This window comes from Microcebus murinus, chromosome 9 (genome assembly GCF_040939455.1).
Source record: "Microcebus murinus isolate Inina chromosome 9, M.murinus_Inina_mat1.0, whole genome shotgun sequence".
Lineage (NCBI taxonomy): Eukaryota > Metazoa > Chordata > Mammalia > Primates > Cheirogaleidae > Microcebus > Microcebus murinus.
The window spans coordinates 55,350,886-55,372,162 of NC_134112.1; the positions used below are offsets into that span (position 1 = coordinate 55,350,886).

General features: G+C 31.5%; 1 protein-coding gene across 7 annotated transcripts in view; it reads left to right on the plus strand.

The window, feature by feature from the left end:
- CACNA2D1 (calcium voltage-gated channel auxiliary subunit alpha2delta 1) overlaps positions 1 to 21,277 on the plus strand; it is a 476,872-nt gene that overhangs the window by 395,732 nt on the left and 59,863 nt on the right. For all 7 annotated transcript variants that reach the window (XM_076006476.1, XM_020289801.2, XM_076006475.1 and 4 more), the window contains exons 12-15: positions 721 to 825; positions 17,984 to 18,062; positions 18,979 to 19,028; positions 20,239 to 20,328. In XM_076006476.1, the coding sequence (XP_075862591.1) occupies positions 721 to 825; positions 17,984 to 18,062; positions 18,979 to 19,028; positions 20,239 to 20,328 (324 nt within the window). The remainder of the gene's footprint in view (positions 1 to 720; positions 826 to 17,983; positions 18,063 to 18,978; positions 19,029 to 20,238; positions 20,329 to 21,277) is intronic.

A 21,277-nucleotide genomic window follows, 5' to 3' on the forward strand; every position in this document is an offset into this window, starting at 1 on the left:
AGGATAGGAGGATATTCTGGAAATAGGTATCGGCATTTACAAAGTAACAAAAGAGCATTGTGTTTTAGGTGATCAGTTATGAGTCTGTTGTTTCAAAAATGTGAAGTAAATAATGTAAAACAGAGAAGAAAAACATTTAGAAACAATTGAAAATATATGTGAAAGAGTATGCATATTTCTAATTAAGTTTTTTGTTTCTGCTATAAAATTACAGGAGCATAAAATTAACATAGTAACCATATATTTATGAATGGCCCATTTATTAATCAACTACCGAGAGATGATTATATGCTAGATACTCTTCTGGGCAGGGAAACAACATTGAACAAAAAAGACAAACGTTCTGCCCTATGGGAGCATGCTAACTATGAACAACCAAATAAATAAAATATGTACTGTATATAAAAAAGTGTAAACTATGAAGAAAAATACTGCTTGGAAGGGAGATTGCAATTTAAAGCATGGTTGTCAGGAATGGCCTCTTGATAAGGTGACTTTTGACCAAAGATCTCAAGGAAGTGAGATAGTTGATCTTTGGTTATCTAGGTAGTGGTGGGAGGCCCTGCCTGGCAGTGGGCCTGGCCTGACCCAGGAACCAGTTCTTAGAATATCCTTTGTGAGCACATATTTCACTCATTACTTGCAACTTGCTCATTCTCTTTCCATATAGTTTTATATTCTCTTTTATTATGAATAATATATATTTTTTTGTTTTAACAGTATAATGTTTCTAGAGCCAACTGCAATAAGATTATTATGCTGTTCACGGATGGAGGAGAAGAGAGAGCCCAGGAGATATTTGCCAAATACAATAAAGACAAAAAAGTAAGTGCAATTTTATATCTTAATATTGATCTAGGTGGTTTTTAAAGAGATACTGGCTAGTGGTGGTGAGGGGAGAATTTTTGCTTCAAAACACTGGTGTGCTAACCATAAAGTCATATGAATCATGGATTACAAATCAATGTGTGAAGTAGAGAACTGTTAAATATAATATTTATATGAGATTCACAAGTAACTTGTGACTAATATATTAATAAAATCATCTTGATCTGTGGGTCCTAAACAGAGATTCTAAATAAAAAATGTTATAAAAAGAGAAAAATGTGCAGAAAATGAAAATATAGGAAAAATTTAAGCTTTTCTTGGATAAAATGTATTATATCATTTAATTATTAAAGATTATAGTAATAAAATTTCCTAAACACTCACATAAAGTCTCTAATTTGATATATTTATAATCTATAAAATATATTATTATAATCTATAAAATATATTAAATCTATATTTTATAGATTTACAGAAAGGCAGTTTACAATAACAAAAAGTTACATCGTCATTTGAAAATTAATTCAAGAAAACATGTAAGATAGTTTTTTATGGGCATAATATTTTAAAAGAAATCATTCCATAAGCAGTAAAAACAATGACAATCAGTGTTTTATAGTTGGAATATATTTGTTTCAGTATTTGTTTTGCTGAGAGTGAAAAGCATCATCGATAGAGACCTAAGTGAACATATTGATACTATGGAGAGTAGCAGCTTTTACCAAAACTTTTAACTACTGTTTCCAACAGTCCTACCATCAGATTATTTTGATTTTCTGACTGACTTTCCACATTTATAAGGACAGAAGCTCTCAACTTGGTTTTCTAAAATATTAGTGATCCTTAAAAAAAGTAATAAGGAATTATAAGCCATTTCTTGTGTTTCAAAAATTCCAACAAAAATGATAACATTTATCCACAAGAAGACTGTGCAGAGTAAAATGCCCATTCGCTTTGGTTTCAATTGGAAAGTTTACCATTTACAAAGATGTCTCTATCGCCAGCTCTAATGGATTATTTGATATGTGTTTGAGGAACACATATGGATTGTGTTTATACGTGATAAAACGAGAGAGGAAAATATGAACTAACATACTCAAAGTGTGGTGATAAAATATTTTGAATAATGGGGCATAGTTTTGATGAAAATTTTTGGAACACTTTAAAACACTCTTAGGTGCTTTTCAGCCTGTTAGTATTTGAACATGATCAAAGAATTGAAACTATATGCACACATATCACTTCAAATTCATCACCCATCTTTTTAATATTCAACTCTACATACTGTGCATGCTATTAATACAATGTCATGTGGTTAAATGTAAGTTTTATTTTTTGCTCAGCATATGGTGATTTTAATAGTACAGAGGAACCATTTCATTTGAAAAAGTTGATATCTTTTGAAGATTTTCAAGTAATAAATAACTTGATTCTGTGGATATTTCTTTCAAGTAAATCATCAGAATTAAAAGTAGTAGGAAGATGCAGACAGATTAATCCAAAATAGAACGTGTATATCTTATTTATTTAAGGTATGTGCATATATTATTTAGTAACTCTTACTCATTCAAAATCCAGGGCAATCCTTACCACCTACGGGGGGGTGGGGGACTGATCCCATAGCACACTGTGCAAAGCCCTGCACGTCCCCCACTCTGTACCTTGCTCATGGGAATCTTGTCTCCGTCCCTCTCTAGTTTACAAAAAAATTCCTCCAGTATTGGGACTGAGTCTTGTCTAACTGTGAACTTTAGGCACGCAGCTAAAAGCACAGATTCAATGATAGTTCTTAATATATGACAATAAATAAACAGATATTTAACAAAAATTGGAAGTATGAGTTCTGTTTTAGGACAAATTCATAATTGTAAAACATAACTGGGGCAAGAAATAGTTCACTTATTCAAATATCTAAATAGTTTAACATTTCTATGTTTCGAACTCAAAAATAACAAACAGTTTAATATGGAATTCAACTATGTTAATACAGTTATCTCAAAAATTTTGTAAAATTTTGATAATTGGAAGATAATTTTTAGCTTCTATTTAGTCATAATTTAAGTATATTCTAAGATTTTATGGTAGAAATATATAAGGACAAGCCACTAGTTGTGTCATTTTATAGATAGGTATTAAATGTAGATAAATCATTTCTTCTTTTACTATAATATCATCCAAAACAACCACTAAAAATCTTCTTCACCTTCTGGATACTTTCCTTCAAAAAAGAATAGTTTCTTATTCGAATATGGCAATGAGTTTTACATTCTATATTTGAATTTATACATAAGATATATCCTGATTTTAAAGGAGTACACACTTTTTAAAATAAATTTAGATAGAATATAAATATATATAAATATAAAAATAAGTCATTTTCATCTAAACTTGTATATGTGATATTATTTTTCCTTTTTTCCTCATTCAAAACTATGCATCCAGAATTAATAGCATGTTTTAGAGGCATATCATTAGTTTTCTTTCTTTTTTTAAATGCAAGTTTTATGTTATAATGAAAGCAAATGTATTCTACCTTTTATTCTCACAATTTGTTCAATTGATTGAATTAATGAAGAATTTACTGGTTTTATGTATAAATTCTAAAAATATTCTATCTAAATATTAGTATCTTGAAACACAGCTTCTTGTTTCAGTCATCTTTTACAGGAACTCAACATTCTAAATAAAGGTCACATTTTGTAACATGATAAATCACATAATGAAAGATTCATATCACATGCACTTTTGTGAAACTAATAAATCAAGTTGTATTCAACTTCAGCAATCCTGTTTGCTAACATATTGACTGCTGCGCCTTAAGGACACACACATTTTTCTTAAAAATACATACCCTTAATGCCAAGGCAACTTTGAAAATTATTCAGTTAGTAAATCCTATTTTTATCTAACAAAAATTAAGTTGTTCTTGGAACTGCATACTGTATTGTTTCTGTGATGCTAATTTCAATAGCTGTAACAAAGTTCTGTGACACAGCAGTTATATATATACAAATGCCATGCATATATTCATATACTTACAAATATTTATATCTATTTTAAATGGATATTCCCTCTGATGGTATCTCCAGGAACAAGGGACCATGCATGTAATTTTGGCATGAGCTCTTTTATATAAAGTGGTATGAGTAAAAGCCAACAGGTGGTTGAGAAATGAATGAGATGAAGAAGTAGAAATATAAACTTTTTTTTTTAATATATCTTAGCAGATTTGCAAGTAATAAAGGAGAAAAATAAGACAGTCAACTTGGGGTTAAGTTGTAAGCGTGCATGTGTGTGTACACACACACACACACGCACAGGCAAATCTCAGAGATATTTCATGTTCAGTTCCAGACCACCTCAACAAAGAGAATATCGCAATAAGTTGACTCACACACATTTTTTGTTTACCCAGTACATATAAAAATTATGTTTACTCTGTATTGTAGTCTCTTAGTTATGCAATAAAATTGTCTAACAAAACCCCAATGTATATACCTTAAAGAATATTTTATTGCTAAAAATATGCTAACAATCATCTAAGCCTTCAAGCAAGTCTTAATCTTTTTGCTGGTGGAGGGTCTAGCCTTGATATTGATGGCTGCTGACTAATGAGGGTGATGGTTGCTTGAAAGTTGGCGTGACTGTGGTAATTTCTTAAAATAAGACAAAATGAAGTTGGCTACATCAATTTGACTCTTCCTTTCACAAAATATTTCTCTGTAGCATGCAGTGCTGTTTGATAGCATTTTATCCACATAGAACTTCTTTTAAAATTCGAGTCAATACTCTCAAATCCTGCCACTGCTTTATTAAATAAATTCATGTAATAGTCTATCCTTTGTTGTCATTTGAACAGTGTGCATGGCATCTTCCCCAGGAGTAGATTCTATCTCAAGAAACCACTTTCTTTGCTCATCCATAAGGAACAACTTCTCATTCGTTCAAGTTTATCATGAGATTGCAGCAATTTATTCAACTCTGCAGACTCCCCTTCTAATTTTTGTTTTCTTGGTATTTCTACCACATTTCAGTGGAGGAAGTATGGTTACTTCCCATGTGCTTACTTATCTCTTCCCATGAATCACAGTAATAACATCTAGAATTGTGAATCCTTTCTAGGTGTTCAGTTTACTTTGCCCAGATCCAATCACTACCTATGACAGCTATAGTCTTACAAAATGTATTTCTTAAATAATAAGACTTGAAAATTGAAATTAGGTATTGATCCATGTGTTGCAAAATGGATGTGTTAACAGGCATGAAAACAACATTCATCTCCTTGTACGTCTCCATCAGATATTCAGATGATTAGATGCATTGTCAGTGAGCAATAATATTTTGAATGAAATCCTTTTTTTCCCTTAGCGGTAGGTCTCAATAGTGGGCTTAAATTATTCAGTAAATCATGCTGTAAACAGATGTACTGTCATCTAGGCTTTGTTGCTTCATTTATAAAACACAAACAAAGTAGATTTAGCATAATTCCTAAGGGCCATAGGATTTTTGGAATGTTAAAAGAACATTGGATTCCACTTCAAGTCATCAGTTGCATTAGCCCCTGACAGAGAGTCAGCTTGTCCTTTGAAGCTTTAAGCCAGGCACTGACTGTTCCTCTCTAGCTATGCAAGTCCCAGATGGCATCTTCTTCCAATAGAGAGCTGTTTCATCTACACTACATGGAAAAATCTGTTCTTTATTATGGCCATCTTCATCAATGATTTTAGCTGTTCTGGATAATTTTCTGTAGCTTCTCCATCAGCACTTGCTGCTTCATCATGCACTTTTATGTCTTGGAGATGGCTTTGTTCTTTGAACCTCAAGAACCAACCTCTGCTAGACTTAAACTTTTCTTCCTCACCTCTCTCAGGCTTCATAGACTTAAAGAGAATTAGGGCCTTACTGTGAGGGAGGGAATGTTGTGGTGGGCATGACCTTCTACCCATACCACTGAAACATTCTTCATATCAGCAATAAGACTTTTCAGCTTTCTTATCATTTGTGTGTTCACTGGAGTAGCGCTTTTCTGCCAAGAACTTTTCCTTTGCATTTACATTCTGGCTGTTTGTCACCAGAGGCCTAGCTTTGGGCCTATCTTGACTTTCAACTTTTCTTCCTTATTTAGCTTAATCACATACAGCTTTTGATTTAAAGAGACCTATAACTCTTCCTTTTACCTGAACACTTAGAGGGCATTGTAGGGTTATGAATTGCTCTAATGTCAATACTATTGTGTTTCAGGGAATAGGGAGGTCTTAGTAGAGGAAGAGATAGACTAGGGAGTGACTGGTTGGTGGAGTGGTCAGAACATAAACAATACTTATCAATTAAGTTTACTGTCTTATATGGGTGTGATTTGTGGCACCCCAAAGCAATTTTAATAGTAATATCAAAGATCACTGATCACAAATAACCATAATAGATATAAAGACTGAAAAAGTTTGAAATATTGTAAAAATTACCAAAATGAGACAGAGACATGAAATGAGCACATGCTGTTGGAAAAATGTAGCCTATAGACTTGCTCAACCCAGAGTTGCCACAAATCTTCAATTTGTAAAAAATGCCAAAAAAGATAGGTGAAATAAAATGAATCACAAAAAAAGTATGCTTATAAACACATATGTGTATGTATGCATGTTGCTTTAAATGATGGAAGACCTTATCTATTATTACATGTTAAAAGTGAGTGAAAAAGACAGGGAAAGCTTATAGATACAAAACAAAGGCTAATTGATAGAAAGCTTTAAAAGAGAAGAGATTGAGAGAGAGATAGAATACATGTTTCTGAATTTGACAATTATATTTCTAGAAACATTGCTGTTCCACATTTCACATGTGCTCTTCTTTCAAGTTCAACATCTTCTCACATCTTCCAATGTGGGAAAACCTTGTTAAATAAATGAAACTTTTTTTCTTAGAGTTTGCATGTTCTGTATCCACTAACAGTGAATATAGGTGATGGCAGATGACCACGTTTCATTCAGTTATGCTTTTGAGTATATTTGCATTATATTAAGACAAAAACATTTACATAGTTAATTGTTTATGCCAAGGGCATGTGTGTGTATATATACATGCTATAACAATAGTGTATATATAATTTATATATATATATTTAGTATATATATATTAAAATATATATATTTTTTACTGTCTTCAAATATGGGTTCAAATGCTTATAGATATTTTGAGAAAACCCTTCAAACTACTTTCCAGTCCAGACTTGCTTATGGCTTATTTGTAGTCCACAGATACTGATATGGAAGATAATTATTTATCATCGTCCTCTAAGGATGTTTATGACATACTAAATCCATAATTACAAAATTAATATTAGTTACATAATAAATTTATCAACTCAGAATTTTGCTATTCACAGAAAATATTTTCTTTCAAATGGCCAATGTGTAAAAATCAAATTTGATAGATTTAGTAAAATATAAATTTTCAGTGCTCTTAAAAATGCTATATTTGATTATAACTTTAAAAATATATTCTTTAAAAAGAAGTTCACTCATAGCTTCTTTTTAAAAGAAGTTCACTCATTATTTCTTTGAAATAATCAAAATTACAACCACAAAGGAAGACAGCAAGGCAGAACTAGACTAACAGAAAACTTAACAATAAAACAATAGTAAATTCTTACCTATCAAAAATCACTTTAAAGTTTTTATTTTTAATTATTATGGGTACCTAAGAGTTGTATATATTTACAGAGTACGTGTGACGTTTTGATACAGACAAAGAAGGTATAATAATCAAGTCAGGGTAATTGGGGTATCCATCACCTCAAGCATTTATCATTTCTTTGTGTTAGGAACATTCTAATTCCATGCTTTTTAGTTGTTTTAAAGTATACCATAACTTGTTAACTATAGTCATTTTGTTGTGTTCATTCTATCTAACTATATTTTTGCACCCATTAACTTTTCCCACTTTTCCGCCCCTCCTTGCTACCTTTCCCAGCCACTGGTAACCATCATTCTACTCTCTGTCTCCATGAGATCAATTGTTTTAATATTTAGCTCCCACATATGAGTTAGAACATGTGAGATTTGTCTTTCTTTGCTTGGCTTATTTCACTTAACATAATAATAATAACTTAAAATCTAAATAGATTAAACTCCTGAATCAAAAGACTTAGAGTGGGTAAAAAACAAAACACAATTCTATGCTGTCTGTAAGAAATTCACTCTAGATTTAAGGGCACACATAGGCTGAAAGTGAAGGAACAGAAAAAATGTTCTTCCATGAAAATAGTAACCAAAAGAGAGTAGGGGTAGCTATACTTTTATCAGACATAATAGTCTTTAAATCAAAAACTGCCACAATGAGGTAAAAGCTGATACCCGTCAGGATGGCTGTTATCAAAGAAACAAAAGACAAGTGTTGAAGAGGATGTAGAGAAATTGGAACCCTGCACACCGTTGATAGCAAGGCAGAATTGTATAGAAGCTATGGAAAACAGAGACTTAAAAATATAACTACCATAGAATCCACCAACCCTGCTTCTGGGTGTTTATCCAAAAGAATTCAAATCAGGATGTTGAAGAGCACCTCCATGTTCATTGCAGCACTATTCAAAATAGCCCAGATGTGTAAACAACCTAAATGTCTATTGACAGATGAATGGATAAAGCCTTAAAAAAGAAGGAAATTTTGCAACATATGCAAACAGGTAAGACGATCTTTAAAGACATGCTAAATGAAATAAGCCAATCATAGAATGACAAATACTATATGATTTCACTTATATGAGATATCAAAAATAGTCAAATTCAGCCGGGCGCGGTGGCTCAAACCTGTAATCCTAGCACTCTGGGAGGCCAAAGCGGGCGGATCACTCAAGATCAGGAGTTCGAAACCAACCTGAGCAAGAGCAAGACCCCATCTCTACAAAAATAGAAAGAAATTAATTGCCCAACTAAAAGCTCATAGAAAAAATTAGCCAGGCATGGTGGCACGTGCCTGTAGTCCCAGCTACTCGGGAGGCTGAGGCAGGAGGATCGCTTAAGCTCAGGAGTTTGAGGTTGCTGTGAACTAGGCTGACGCCACAGCACTCTAGCCCAGGCAACAGAGTGAGACTCTGCCTCAAAAAAATAAATAAATAAATAAATAATCAAATTCATAGAATCAAAGAGCGGTTGCCAGTGGTGAAGGGGAAGGGCAAATGGGAAGTTATTAATCAATAGGCATAAAGTTTCAGTTAAACAAGATGATTAAGCTCCATCTGCTGTACAACATTATACTTATAGTCAACAATAATACATTGTACATTTAAATATGTGTTAAGAGAGTAGATCTCATGTTAAGTGTTCTCACCACAGTAATATAAAATTTTAAAAATATAGAAAAATTATATCATTTTAAAGCTTGGTGAGCTTTAAAAAAATTTGAAAACTATTCTTCGAATCTTACTTTTTTCCCAAGCCTCTTTCTTATTTGGCCCTAATGTGGCTGCCGAATGCTTCATTTATACTCGTTTTTCATCCAAATGAGTCAGAAGTCATTTAGAGCAACCCAGGTAGGTCTGATGAATGAAGCTACAGATACACAGCACAATTTAATGAGGCCAAAAGGTTTGAGAATTAGAACAAAATGTTTGGGTTCTTTTGTGAAATGCACTACTCTTGGGAATTTATCTGATTATATATAGATAGGTGCGGCTTTAAAACTGAATCCATGTTAATCTCCTTACACAGCTGTTGCAAATTAAAATACATTCACTTCATAATCTTTACCTGCAGCAATGCCATTCCTTAGGGCTCACCCATGTGGACGAGACTGCCATGAAAATGGTGCCAAAACTAAAATGAACTCTATCATGTAGTCCAAACAAATGAATAAAGGAAAGTGAAACCAGACACAGAGTTGAAAGATTATTCCCAGGGCTAGCAAAATTAAAAATACTTGATTTTCTGTAGAATAGCCAAAGGATTGCTTAGCAATACGCACTTAAGATTGCCTAGCCAGCTAGGAAATAGTTCTTTGACTCTTAGCTTAATTCTTAGAATTAATTTTAAAAATTAAAAGGCATTCAAAAATTAATCAAAAATTTCAAAATAATGGGTAAATTGAATGAGAAGAACAAATGAGAAAAATAGTATGTAATAGATGTGGAATAACTTTCAAAATGAATGTATATTTAAAGTTATAACCACTTAACAATAAATATATTCTTTATGCATTTATTTTTAAAGAGATTTACTTTAAAAATGATTAACACTTTCCTATTTTCTTTCAGATCCAAAATACATAGAAATAATCTATAGTTCATAAAAATCTAAAACAAGTCACAAATAGCTGAATACGCATGTGTGTTTTATATAGTTAGAGTGAACGTTGTCAATTATTTTTTTTAAAAGGTAGTAGACAAAATAATTCATTGCAATCTCCACCTTCTCTCTGCCTGGTATGTCTATCAGGCAAGAATCAAGACTTTGGATGGAATGTTTAAAGATATGATAATGAAGGACATTTAACTTATATATATATATTTAAATATATTTAACAAACAGAGACTGCTTCTAAAAACTTTCATTTCAGGTATTTTGGGCAATTTCAATACTTTTTAAAATTTACCGCTTTAGAATAAGAGCTCTACTTTGTTCACAAAAACCAAATACTTATGTTGGAGTTACTATTATATATAGCTGAAAATAGTAACTGCAATGTAATACTGGCCCTGCCACTAGAGAGATCATCAGTTTAAAAGGCATGTTTTATGCATGTCTGTGTTCTTGTCTCTGATAGCATTCATTTGCATTTGTTTCTCTTAGAGTAAAATTAATGTTGTCAATTCATCTCCTAAACTAAGAAATATCTAGGAAAATACATCTTCAGGGTTGAATAATATCACTTTCTTGTGTTTTACAGAGTCCTTATTTTAATATCTAAAACAAATCTAATAAAAATAATGTTAAGTATTACTTTAAGCACAGAGTATATTATATGACATAAACTCTATAGCACAGAGAGGAACTTGAATTTCTAGGCAAAATTTACTACCTAGAATTGGGGTTGCCCAATGTTTGTGTTAAAACATTATGCCAAAAGGGCACACACACTATTCGCTTTTTCTGTGGCTTAAGAACTTTGCTTACAGTGGATCTTGTTAACGGGGTCTTCCTCACTCAGCCTTTCTCCTAACATCTGTTTTATCATTCTCTATATCAGCATCCTCTTCCTTCTTGGTTTTCTTTCACTCAGATTACCAGTTTTGATGATTTTAATTCTTCATTTTTTAGCTTGAACCTTCCTCTCTATTGTAAGTTCCATTAAGTAGGCACTATATACATTTTTAAACTTACCAATGAATTCTTAGAGGCAAGCACAAGTGCTTGATGCACAGTAATTGCACAATATTTGCAGATATGTCAGCCATTTCAGTAAATATTCAATAAATAATGTCTCTAATAGTAAACTATGAAAAATTTATAAATGTTAGAAAAAATGAATAGCTTTGTTCTTATAAAAGGAAATCATTAAAAACAATTTTTGTCTTTATTAATGGACTGCAGAATAAATTTGATATAGATATTCTCATATCATATATGTTCTTATCATATAAATAGGGATTGCTTAAGTTTATATAACAAACAATTGTATTGATGGTACCTTTCCTTTCACCCTAATCGGTCTATCACATAGTTTTTCGTGAGTTTTCTTATTATCAGTGTCATAGAAGCATTTGGCAATAACCAAGAAGAACATCTGAAATAAATCACTATACTGCTTAAATTTTGACCTCTCAACTTATGGTTCTCTTTGGAGAACTACAAATTACTTGGAAATGCACTGTGCCCATAGCTTATTCTTTCTTTATCAACTACTATAAATGTATATAGAGAAAAAGGGAACCTGAAATTACTTCCTTATAAACTGATAATATGAAGATGATACATTATAGTTGTTAATAAATTAAAAATACCATTATAATCCCAAGGCATGCTTCTGTGTTATGTACCCAGAAATATCAGCTTGGCTCTTTAAGATCATATAGACAAAACTTACATGACTACTGCATTTTGTTTTCCTTTTTTTTAAAGACAGAGTCTCACTCTGTTGCCAGGGCTAGAGTGCCATGGCCTCAGCCTTGTTCACAGCAACCTCAAACTCCTGGGCTCAAGCAATCCTTCTGCTTCAGCCTCCCGAGTAGCTGGGACTACAGCCATGTGCCACCATGCCCAGCTAATTATTTCTATATAATTTTAGTTGTCCAACTAATTTCTTTCTATTTTTAGTAGAGACAGGGTCTTGCTCTTTCTTGCTCAGGCTGGTCTCAAACTCCTGACCTCGAGCTATCTACCCGCCTCTGCCTCCCAGAGTGCTAGGATTACAGGCATGAGCCACCACGCCTGGCCTGTTTTCCTTTTTTAAACAGGTGTTTTTTGTTATTTACTTGAACAAATTTAATGGACCTTGATAAAATTCTTGCCTCTGTCAGACCTTGGGAAATTCCATATATGACATCTTATATGGACACTATTGGCCCCTTTTCATTAAAGTTTGTTACTAAATATGATAAAACTGGCCACATTTGTTCATCTGGAATTGTCTTTTAAGTTCCTTTTGAGGGCTGAAAGGTTAAGGCCCCTCTAATGGAAATTATTAACATATTGAACTCTTGTAGTTTGACTATGGAAGACAACATTATAGTCATCCTCATCATCTCTATTACCATAGCTAGTATTTATTGAGCTTATGTAATATAAATTTTTTATATTATTTCATTGCAACTGGAATGATCATGATAAAATATTATTTTTATCATCACCCCCATTTTGGAAATCAGAAAACTAAAGTTAGAGAAGTAATTTGTTGAAAGTCATCCATCTACTAAGTGGCAGAGTCAAGATTTTAAATAATCTGCAATCCAAATTCCATAACCTGAAATGGAATGTGCCTGGCTAGCCATCTGTCTGTCTCTTTCCCGGGCAGCCCTGTGGCTATGTAACCATCATTTTCCTACCCAGGAGTCTTCTAGTCAGACAGCAAGCCTTCTGCCCCATGGACATGCCCCTCACAAGACAGATTGTCAAAACCTTGTAGACTGCAAGTACCTTTCAGATCACCAGGCTTTATAAAATAAATTAAGTGTAAAAGGTGATTTTGGACACTTTTATTTATTGCATAATGCTATAAAACTGGAGATGTGGGTCATTCAAACGCTTGGATTCTGGTATCTTTGAATTATGGAAACCATCGTAGAATTTTATCCTAAAATATTCAGTCCAATCTAGTATTTTCATAGGCTTAATGCCAAAACTTTTAGTACACAGAGTAGATTAATAAAACCCATCTCTGACATCATTTTTCTAACATGTTTCGATAGCTGAAGTTTTTATTTTAGTTTTATTGGCTTCCTTTCCTCATAGACTCATTTCCATTATTCTTTGGAGATTTGCCTATTGTAAATTAAACTTGAACTCTGAGTAACTGATAATTATTGAGGTGACAGTTTCCAGTAACTGGGTTCTGCTGGGAAACAAATTCCTATGGCTTTTTAAAATAGGTTGACCCTGTGGCTTTGGAAAAACTCTTAATTGAAGACAAGTATTTTAGTCTTCAACAAACAAAACAAAATAAAAAACAGATTAGCAGAAGTCAGAACTGTAGCATAAAGCTACAAATCAGTGGTTTATTATAAGGAACAAATCAGTAATACTTTTAAAATAACCAAATTTGCTATTAATTAAAAGTTTTCGTGAATGAAGTAAGCCAGGCTGGTGATATCAACTTTGAATTATTAGAATTACAATATTCTAGTTGGAGAAAATTGAGTTTTTGAAACAACTGAAAGTAAAATTATATAAATTTATAAATAATAATAAAGACTAATTTTTAAGTTTAACTTTAATAAGTCTGCTTCCCAAGTTACTACTGCATTTATGAATATGTTTATATAAACTAAGCATAAGTCAAGAATTATAAGAATTTGTTTTTATTTTTGGAATAATATGTTACATAAATGCTATGTGTATTAAATATAGTTTATTTTCTGCCTAAAATATTTTGTTTAACTGCAGTGAACATATCTTCATAATATTAAATTAAAAGATTAGGAATCTACTATGATGTTATTAATAGTATAATGAAACAATGCAAATAGCAAAATACAAGACAACTACTTGCCCAATTTTGGCTCTGGTCTTCACACATATTGTAATGAACTGATTTCTATGTCAAATGACAGCAAAGCTTTTCTTAGATCCCTCTGGTAAGAAGTAAAGACCAATCATTTGTCTATTTACTTGTTTTTCATTTAATATTTATTTTCGTTTATGAGTAAGGCACTACAATAGGTGCTAAGTTGTGCAATCTGAGAATTTTATAAACTCAATCCAATGTTTATTCAATACTAGCTTCCCATATTCTATCTGTTGAAGACTTGGGCTCCAGCATTATGAAAAATATTTGTCAAAGCCATCTATGATTGTATATGTCTCATATGTGACTCTATGATGAAAATTTCATAGAAGCAAACATTTTGATATAAAGACCTATCTAAAATCATACATGCTAGTTGAGAAGTATTTAACTAATTTTCTAGGAACATTTTACTCAAAATAGAAAATTTCTAGTGTATATTTGTTACATGCATCTAGCAAGATTATAAGTATACTATTGGGCTCAAGTAAAGGAATTTTTCTTCCACATAAATTGAATTTGCCTTGATGTAAACATGCTCTAATGTAAGTAATTTACTTAAGTGAGAGTTTAGATAAATATTTAGCTTGTGTGACTACCAAATAAATATTTTAAGTTAGTGTGTCATTTTATTTGTTTTTATGTAAGACCATGCAAATACACTAATAAGAAAAGAACTCTACAAATATACATCTTTGAGAATGTTATTTATCTTAAATTTTAAATTGTGCATACTTCAAGGAATCACTTTATTTTTCCATGTCTCCAAAATTATGGGTAAACAAGAACTGTAAGTTTAAAGAAGTGAAAAACAAGAAGATGAGACTATCATCTCTGTGAATTTTGGAATCTGGAATTTTAGTTCATTGACTATTCCACAGGGTGGCAGTGATATAGTATGGAATAAAAGGAATGAAGCCACCTATGTTTCCAAGTAGGAAGTTAGTGTACACAAAGATTCTTTTAAACTTCAATTAATTATGTATCTGCACTATAAAATGTATAATGCAAGGGTTTATGAAATCAATAAAAGTAACATTCTTATTACATAATTAGCTAAAATGGGTAATGCAAAGACAAGTTCAGCAGTGTATAAAATATATTTCATATATATTTTATATATATTTAATATATATAAAATATATTTAATACATAATTAGCCAAAATGTGTAAAGCAAAGACAAGTTCAGCAGTGTATAAAATAGACTTCATATATATGAAATATATTTTATATTGACTTTTCATTGTCATATAAAGAATGAGTATAAGGCATTACAATAGATGCTAAGTTTTCAGTGACCTATATTAAACATTTTTTCCTCCAAATATATATTTATAAAATCATATCAGAAAGTTCTAAGATAATCTTTATAACTTATAAAATCATTAAATACATATGTGCATGTGTGTATGTGGACACATGCAAGAGAAAAATAGGCATCTTAGATTTTGTAAATATTATAATGGTGAGGCAGTTGCATAAAGTATAAAAATAAGGTTGCATTTGTAATTTTTAAGATTTTAGTAACCACTGGGAAGAAAATTTTTTGAAAAAGTGTCTTTAAAAGTCTCTAAAGTAAGGCTAATGAAAATTGTGAAGAGGGGTACAAATTATACATTTATAGTATGAGAATGATTCAATCAGATTATGCAGCTTACATTTAAGAAGCCAAGGGACATAGGTGAGAAAAAGAACAAAGAGGGGCAAAAAAAGTATAGCATGTCTAATAAATTATAATTAAATGTGACAGACAGAATGTGCACTTCCACATTCAGCCATGATCCCAAATTCTTTAATTTTGACAACCTCTGAGGGTTCCATGTAGGCAAACATATGGGAATTAGGTGAAACTTTTGTAGTAAAACAAATAAAGCAACAAGCTTATTTTTACTGTTTTCTTTTTTGCTAAGTGTATATTTGGGCTATTTCAATGATAACTAAGTCAAAATAATCATACAGTGTGAGTCTCAGTGTAGCCTCTGTTATTAGAAATGCTTGCCTTCCAGAGACATGATATAACAATTCATTTAGTTGTATTCATTCATTTCTTTTTACCGAGAGGTATTTCAGGAAAAATATTTTATTAGGACACTGTTGTGGTAACAGGAACTTCTAGACAAAGCTGTGCCTTAATTTGAAAATTTGAGGCATATGTTCAAGTGTTAGTTATGAGGAAGATCCCCAAGTGCTTTCTGAAGCATCTGGATTTATTTCCTGACCTGAAATCATGTGACAATTGTTTAGGGTATGACAGTTAAATTGAATTATCAGTTAGGGTGGTCAACCTGCTTATAAAAATATTTCCATTTAGAAGTAAGGTTGTCGATAATACAAGCTTAGCCTAGATTGAAATGTACAGACAGACCCCAAAATGATCCAATTGAAAAATTAAAAAAAAAAAAATGAAACCATTACATTTTGAGTAGGAATCCCTGGAGATAGATACAGAGAGGTTGAGAGAAGAAGGAGAGAGAGGAAAAACCAATTCTACCATTAATTTAGAACCAGTCATTTATCCTTACAATATGAAGTGTTTAAAATATGGCCTCTTAAATAACTAGCTGAGGCAAACCTGGATAACTTAAGGGTGGCTTGCATAAAACCTTACAAGTGAAATAGTGACATCCCTGATGTATATTTTGGAGTCTGAGATTGTTATAATATGATCCATGTGGCTAGGACCAATGAAAAAACACAGAAGTGAAATCTCTTTTGAGGTCTGTGCTCTGGAATTATGTGCAAAATTTAAGAGAGAAAATAATTATAAAATGTCAATTCAAGGCTGAGCACAGTGGCTCACGCCTATAATCCTAGCACTCTGGGAGCCTGAGGTGGGAGTTTCACTTGAGGTCAGAAGTTGGAGACCAGCCTAAGCAAGAGCAAGACCCAATCTTTACTAAAAGCAGGGGAAAAAAATTAGCCAGGCATGGTGGTGCATGCTTGTAGTCCTAGCTACTTGGGAGGCTAAGCAGGAGTATCTCTTGGGCCCAGGAATTTGAGATTGAAGTAAGCCATGATGGTGCCACTGTTCTAGCCAGGGTGACAGAATGAGATTCTGACTCAAAAACAAACAAAAAAAAAAGTCAATTCAAATAGTCAATCAACATGAATGAGGGAAAAACTCTTAACATAGTTCAAAAAGGAATTTGAACTTGCAGATAAGTGATTTTCTGCATGTCTATCTTTAGAAATAGGTACAATGATGAACTTCAAATGTTAATTTACTTAGATTGCTAAATTAGTAAAAATAAATATATGTAAAATAGCTATTTAATTATTGACATCATTGAATTTATCGTCTATATTTTTATATTATTTAACTTCCATGGCTTTCAACAAATATTTGAATTATTACAATTTTAAAACATTCAATTAAAATTTAAAAGATTTGCATTTTATATCATATTAAAAATACTCAATATTTTGCTCCTCTTTAAAAATCTAGGTGCTTAGAATATCTATTTATATATGCCAGCCATCTTTTATAGAAAATAAGTAATATACTAACATCATCTGTATACATCCTAAATATTTCCATGGTGTAAAAGCCACAAAACCATCACTAAGTTTAATGCCTTAAGCAACTAAAGGTATAATTACCTTTCTGTATACATTTTCATCACCCCCTACCTATGGAGTAGGGAAATATATATATTTTAAGTGACTAGATATGTAAGTATGTTTTAACCAGGTGAGATAGGTAAAGTTAGGTTGAATGCATTTTCTACTAATGAAACCTTAGTCATGCTCCTGCATGACGATCCGGATATGGTACATGACACCCAAGTGCTAATTAAATTTAGTAACTGGAATCTGTGTTTAGAGTAGGTTTTGTGGTTTTCCTCTAATGCCTTTCTCAATTATTTACTGGCCTCTATTTTTCTTGTCATATTAATCAACTGAAAAGAAAAACATGCTTTTTTTTTAACCTCAGCTGTTATGATTGGCCGTTTCTTTAAATTTTATTAGCCTAAACAGATACCCGTTTTTCAATTCATTCAGGTACGCGTATTCACGTTTTCAGTTGGTCAACATAATTATGACAGAGGACCTATTCAGTGGATGGCCTGTGAAAATAAAGGTAACAGACCTGTTTTCTTGACCACATTTTATTAGAAGAAAAAATATTCTGGTAGTTGTTTCTGGGTCTACATATTATCATTTAAAATAATCTAACATTGTTTCTTGTGCAATAATTAGGCAAGAGTAAGATTGAGAATGCCTTTCTTTCTACAGAGAAAACACACAACAAAGTTTTATGCTAATGTTACATAATATAAAAATTCAAGCATCTGATAATATTGTACATTCATAACAGGTTATATGGGACAGAGTGATACTTAGTGATACATATCAGATAGCAAAATTTAGGAGTAAAAGAATCTGAATTTTGTAAAAATTAAATATAAGTATAACATGTATATTTTTCTCTGGGTGGATAAATTATTATTTTATGGAAAAGATCTTATATATAGTTAGATAATTTAAATTTTGTGTAGTGAGCTCATTTTTTCTTTGTACTCAGAAAAAATTTATATCGTTTGAAAGGTGAACTATGACACCATGGAAACAAAAAGAACCCGAATTTATTCTGAAAGTTATATTTAGGCAAAAATTGTATATAAATATAATAATTATTAGATACTTATTCATCATGCATGTTTAATAATTTCTCTAATGAAAAATAGATTTTAATGATGCCAAGTTCCCTATTGCTTTGTAGAAGAATAGCATTTCTTTCATACTAAGAAATGTTGTAAAATTTCTCACAAAGTCTGTGCATTTCTTGTGAAGATTCATTAATCATACATTTTCTTAATTTATCATTTGTATTGGTATTTTTGTATAGGCTTAATTTAGAAGTGAAAAACTACCCTTTTCAAAATAAATACTCCTTATTTATAGAATCAAATATACATGATTTATAAAATAAAATAATTTTATGTCCCTTTATTATAATTTAATATTTACATATTAAATATGTATATATATTTCAGGATATTATTATGAAATTCCTTCTATTGGAGCAATAAGAATCAATACTCAGGTATGGTTATTTAAAACATATTTACCTTATTTTTTCAAAGAATAACATTTCTTTTCTGGTTTAAATATGATCAATATGGAGAAAATAGGTAAAAGTTAAAAGAATCCATAATAATACATTTATATTAAAATTCTGAGTATCATGGTGACATATTGGTTTTATTTCATTAACATTTCAAGTGTTTTTAAACATCTGAAACTCATGTAAAAAAATAAAAAGTAAATATGAGCATGATGTTATTCTCAGATGTTAAATCATCATAGAAAATGAACAAAATTTATCAACAATCTCATCTTCTATAATTCAAATTTTGTTCTATTGCATATAATTTAAAGGAGTTTCTTCAGATTGTAGGTACCACAAGGAAAATTAAACGACAATTATTCTGGACAAATTATGCAGGGACCTAGTTGGAACTTAGATACTTCCCAAGTAACCACTGTGAATCTCTTTATCTGCATAAATAAAGTTACAATGAGATGATTTTTCTAACATCATTCAGTTGAAAACATGCCTGTTAAGTAACTTTTTGAAGAATAAATCAATTTAAATATATATTATTTTTCACTATTCATAAATTACTATTAAAATCATTGCTCAACTTTAAATATAGCTAAAGATCTATAAAATAGACTAAGTCAAAATTTAGCATAAATAGCATTGCTTTTGTGGAATGAATACTGAATACATTGAATGTTGAAATGAAACAGCAGCTGCATTTGTATCTGATGTCTGGATTTGGCACAGTATTTCATTTATTTTTTGATGTGTTTAAATGTTGTTTTGAATTTCAGCCAAACAATCTGTGATATGAAAGCAAGTATGTGGCTGCTTTATTATTTCAAATTTGTGCAATTCCATGCAGTAAATCACAAAGCCTTAAATAGTTTAGATTAACGTGAAACAATTCATAAGGAACGTATTTCACTTATCATTGGCTGTAACTCAGAAAAACAATGTTCTGATTGTTACTAGAAAAAACTGGGGTAGATATATTGTACAAATAATATTAGTCAAATATTGTTGATTCCAAACATGTAGATATAACACTTATGGAGTACTCACAGTAGGAATTAAATGACTATATCCTCACTCTCAATAATTTTGATTCCATATTCATTTTTAACTTTAGAGTATGTTTTCCTCTGTGGAGATTTGTTTTTTCAACACAGCATTCCTAGTTTTAACCACAATTTTTTTTCATGAATAGGAATATTTGGATGTTTTGGGAAGACCAATGGTTTTAGCAGGAGACAAAGCTAAGCAAGTCCAGTGGACAAATGTGTACCTCGATGCACTGGTAAGAGGTTGAGCTATGCAACCAAAGATTGTCATGACAAAAGCAAATAGCTGACTTCTACTTCTTTCTAGGTGACACTTCTTTTTTTCCTCTTCATTAATCCCTTTCCAAAATTCCTTCTGTCACAAGCTTCTTTACTAGAATTTAGATAATTTACAAAAAAAAATTTAGATTTGTAAGTATATAGTAGAATACCACAAATGTAAATTAGCAGTATTTTTATTTTCTACTTGATCCGTTGAGAACATAGAATTTCTAACCTTAGAATATTGAATTTATGGTCATTTCAGTAACTTTGAATTTTTAATTTAAAAAACAATGCTGAAAGTCATGTGAATTTGAAACTGTTTCTGCAGATTTTGAACAACAATTCTGAAGAAAATACTTTTAACGTAGGCCACCTAGTAGAAACATGTTTAGCCTCCACAACTGTAGCCATACCCACCAAAACTCAGAAGTACATGCAGTTTAGATAGGCAAAAAAATTGTATCCTACACTGAAATCACAAACATGATTACCTCTTCATTTATAATCTCTTGTATTAGATTCAACCCCCAAGATTTTTATAGAAATATCTCGTTGAGGTGATCAAATGTGGTATGAAATAACACATTAGTATGGGTATTCCATTGTATTTTAAGGCACTGGTTCTCAACTAGGGGTAAGTGTGTCCCTCACAGGTTATTTGGAAATACTGGTAGACATTTTAGATTGTCATGGCTTGTGGGGGAAGACTTGCTACTAGCATCAAGTGGATAGAGGCCAGGGATGCTGCTGAACATCCTCTAATACACGGGACAGCTGCCTTCCCGTACACATGACAATTATCCAGCTCAAAATGTCAATAGGTCTGATGTTGAAAGATCTTTCTTTGTGTAATTTTCACTTTCATGACATGAAAGTTATAAGTAATAACCACACAAGATTTATTCATATGCTTAATCTTAA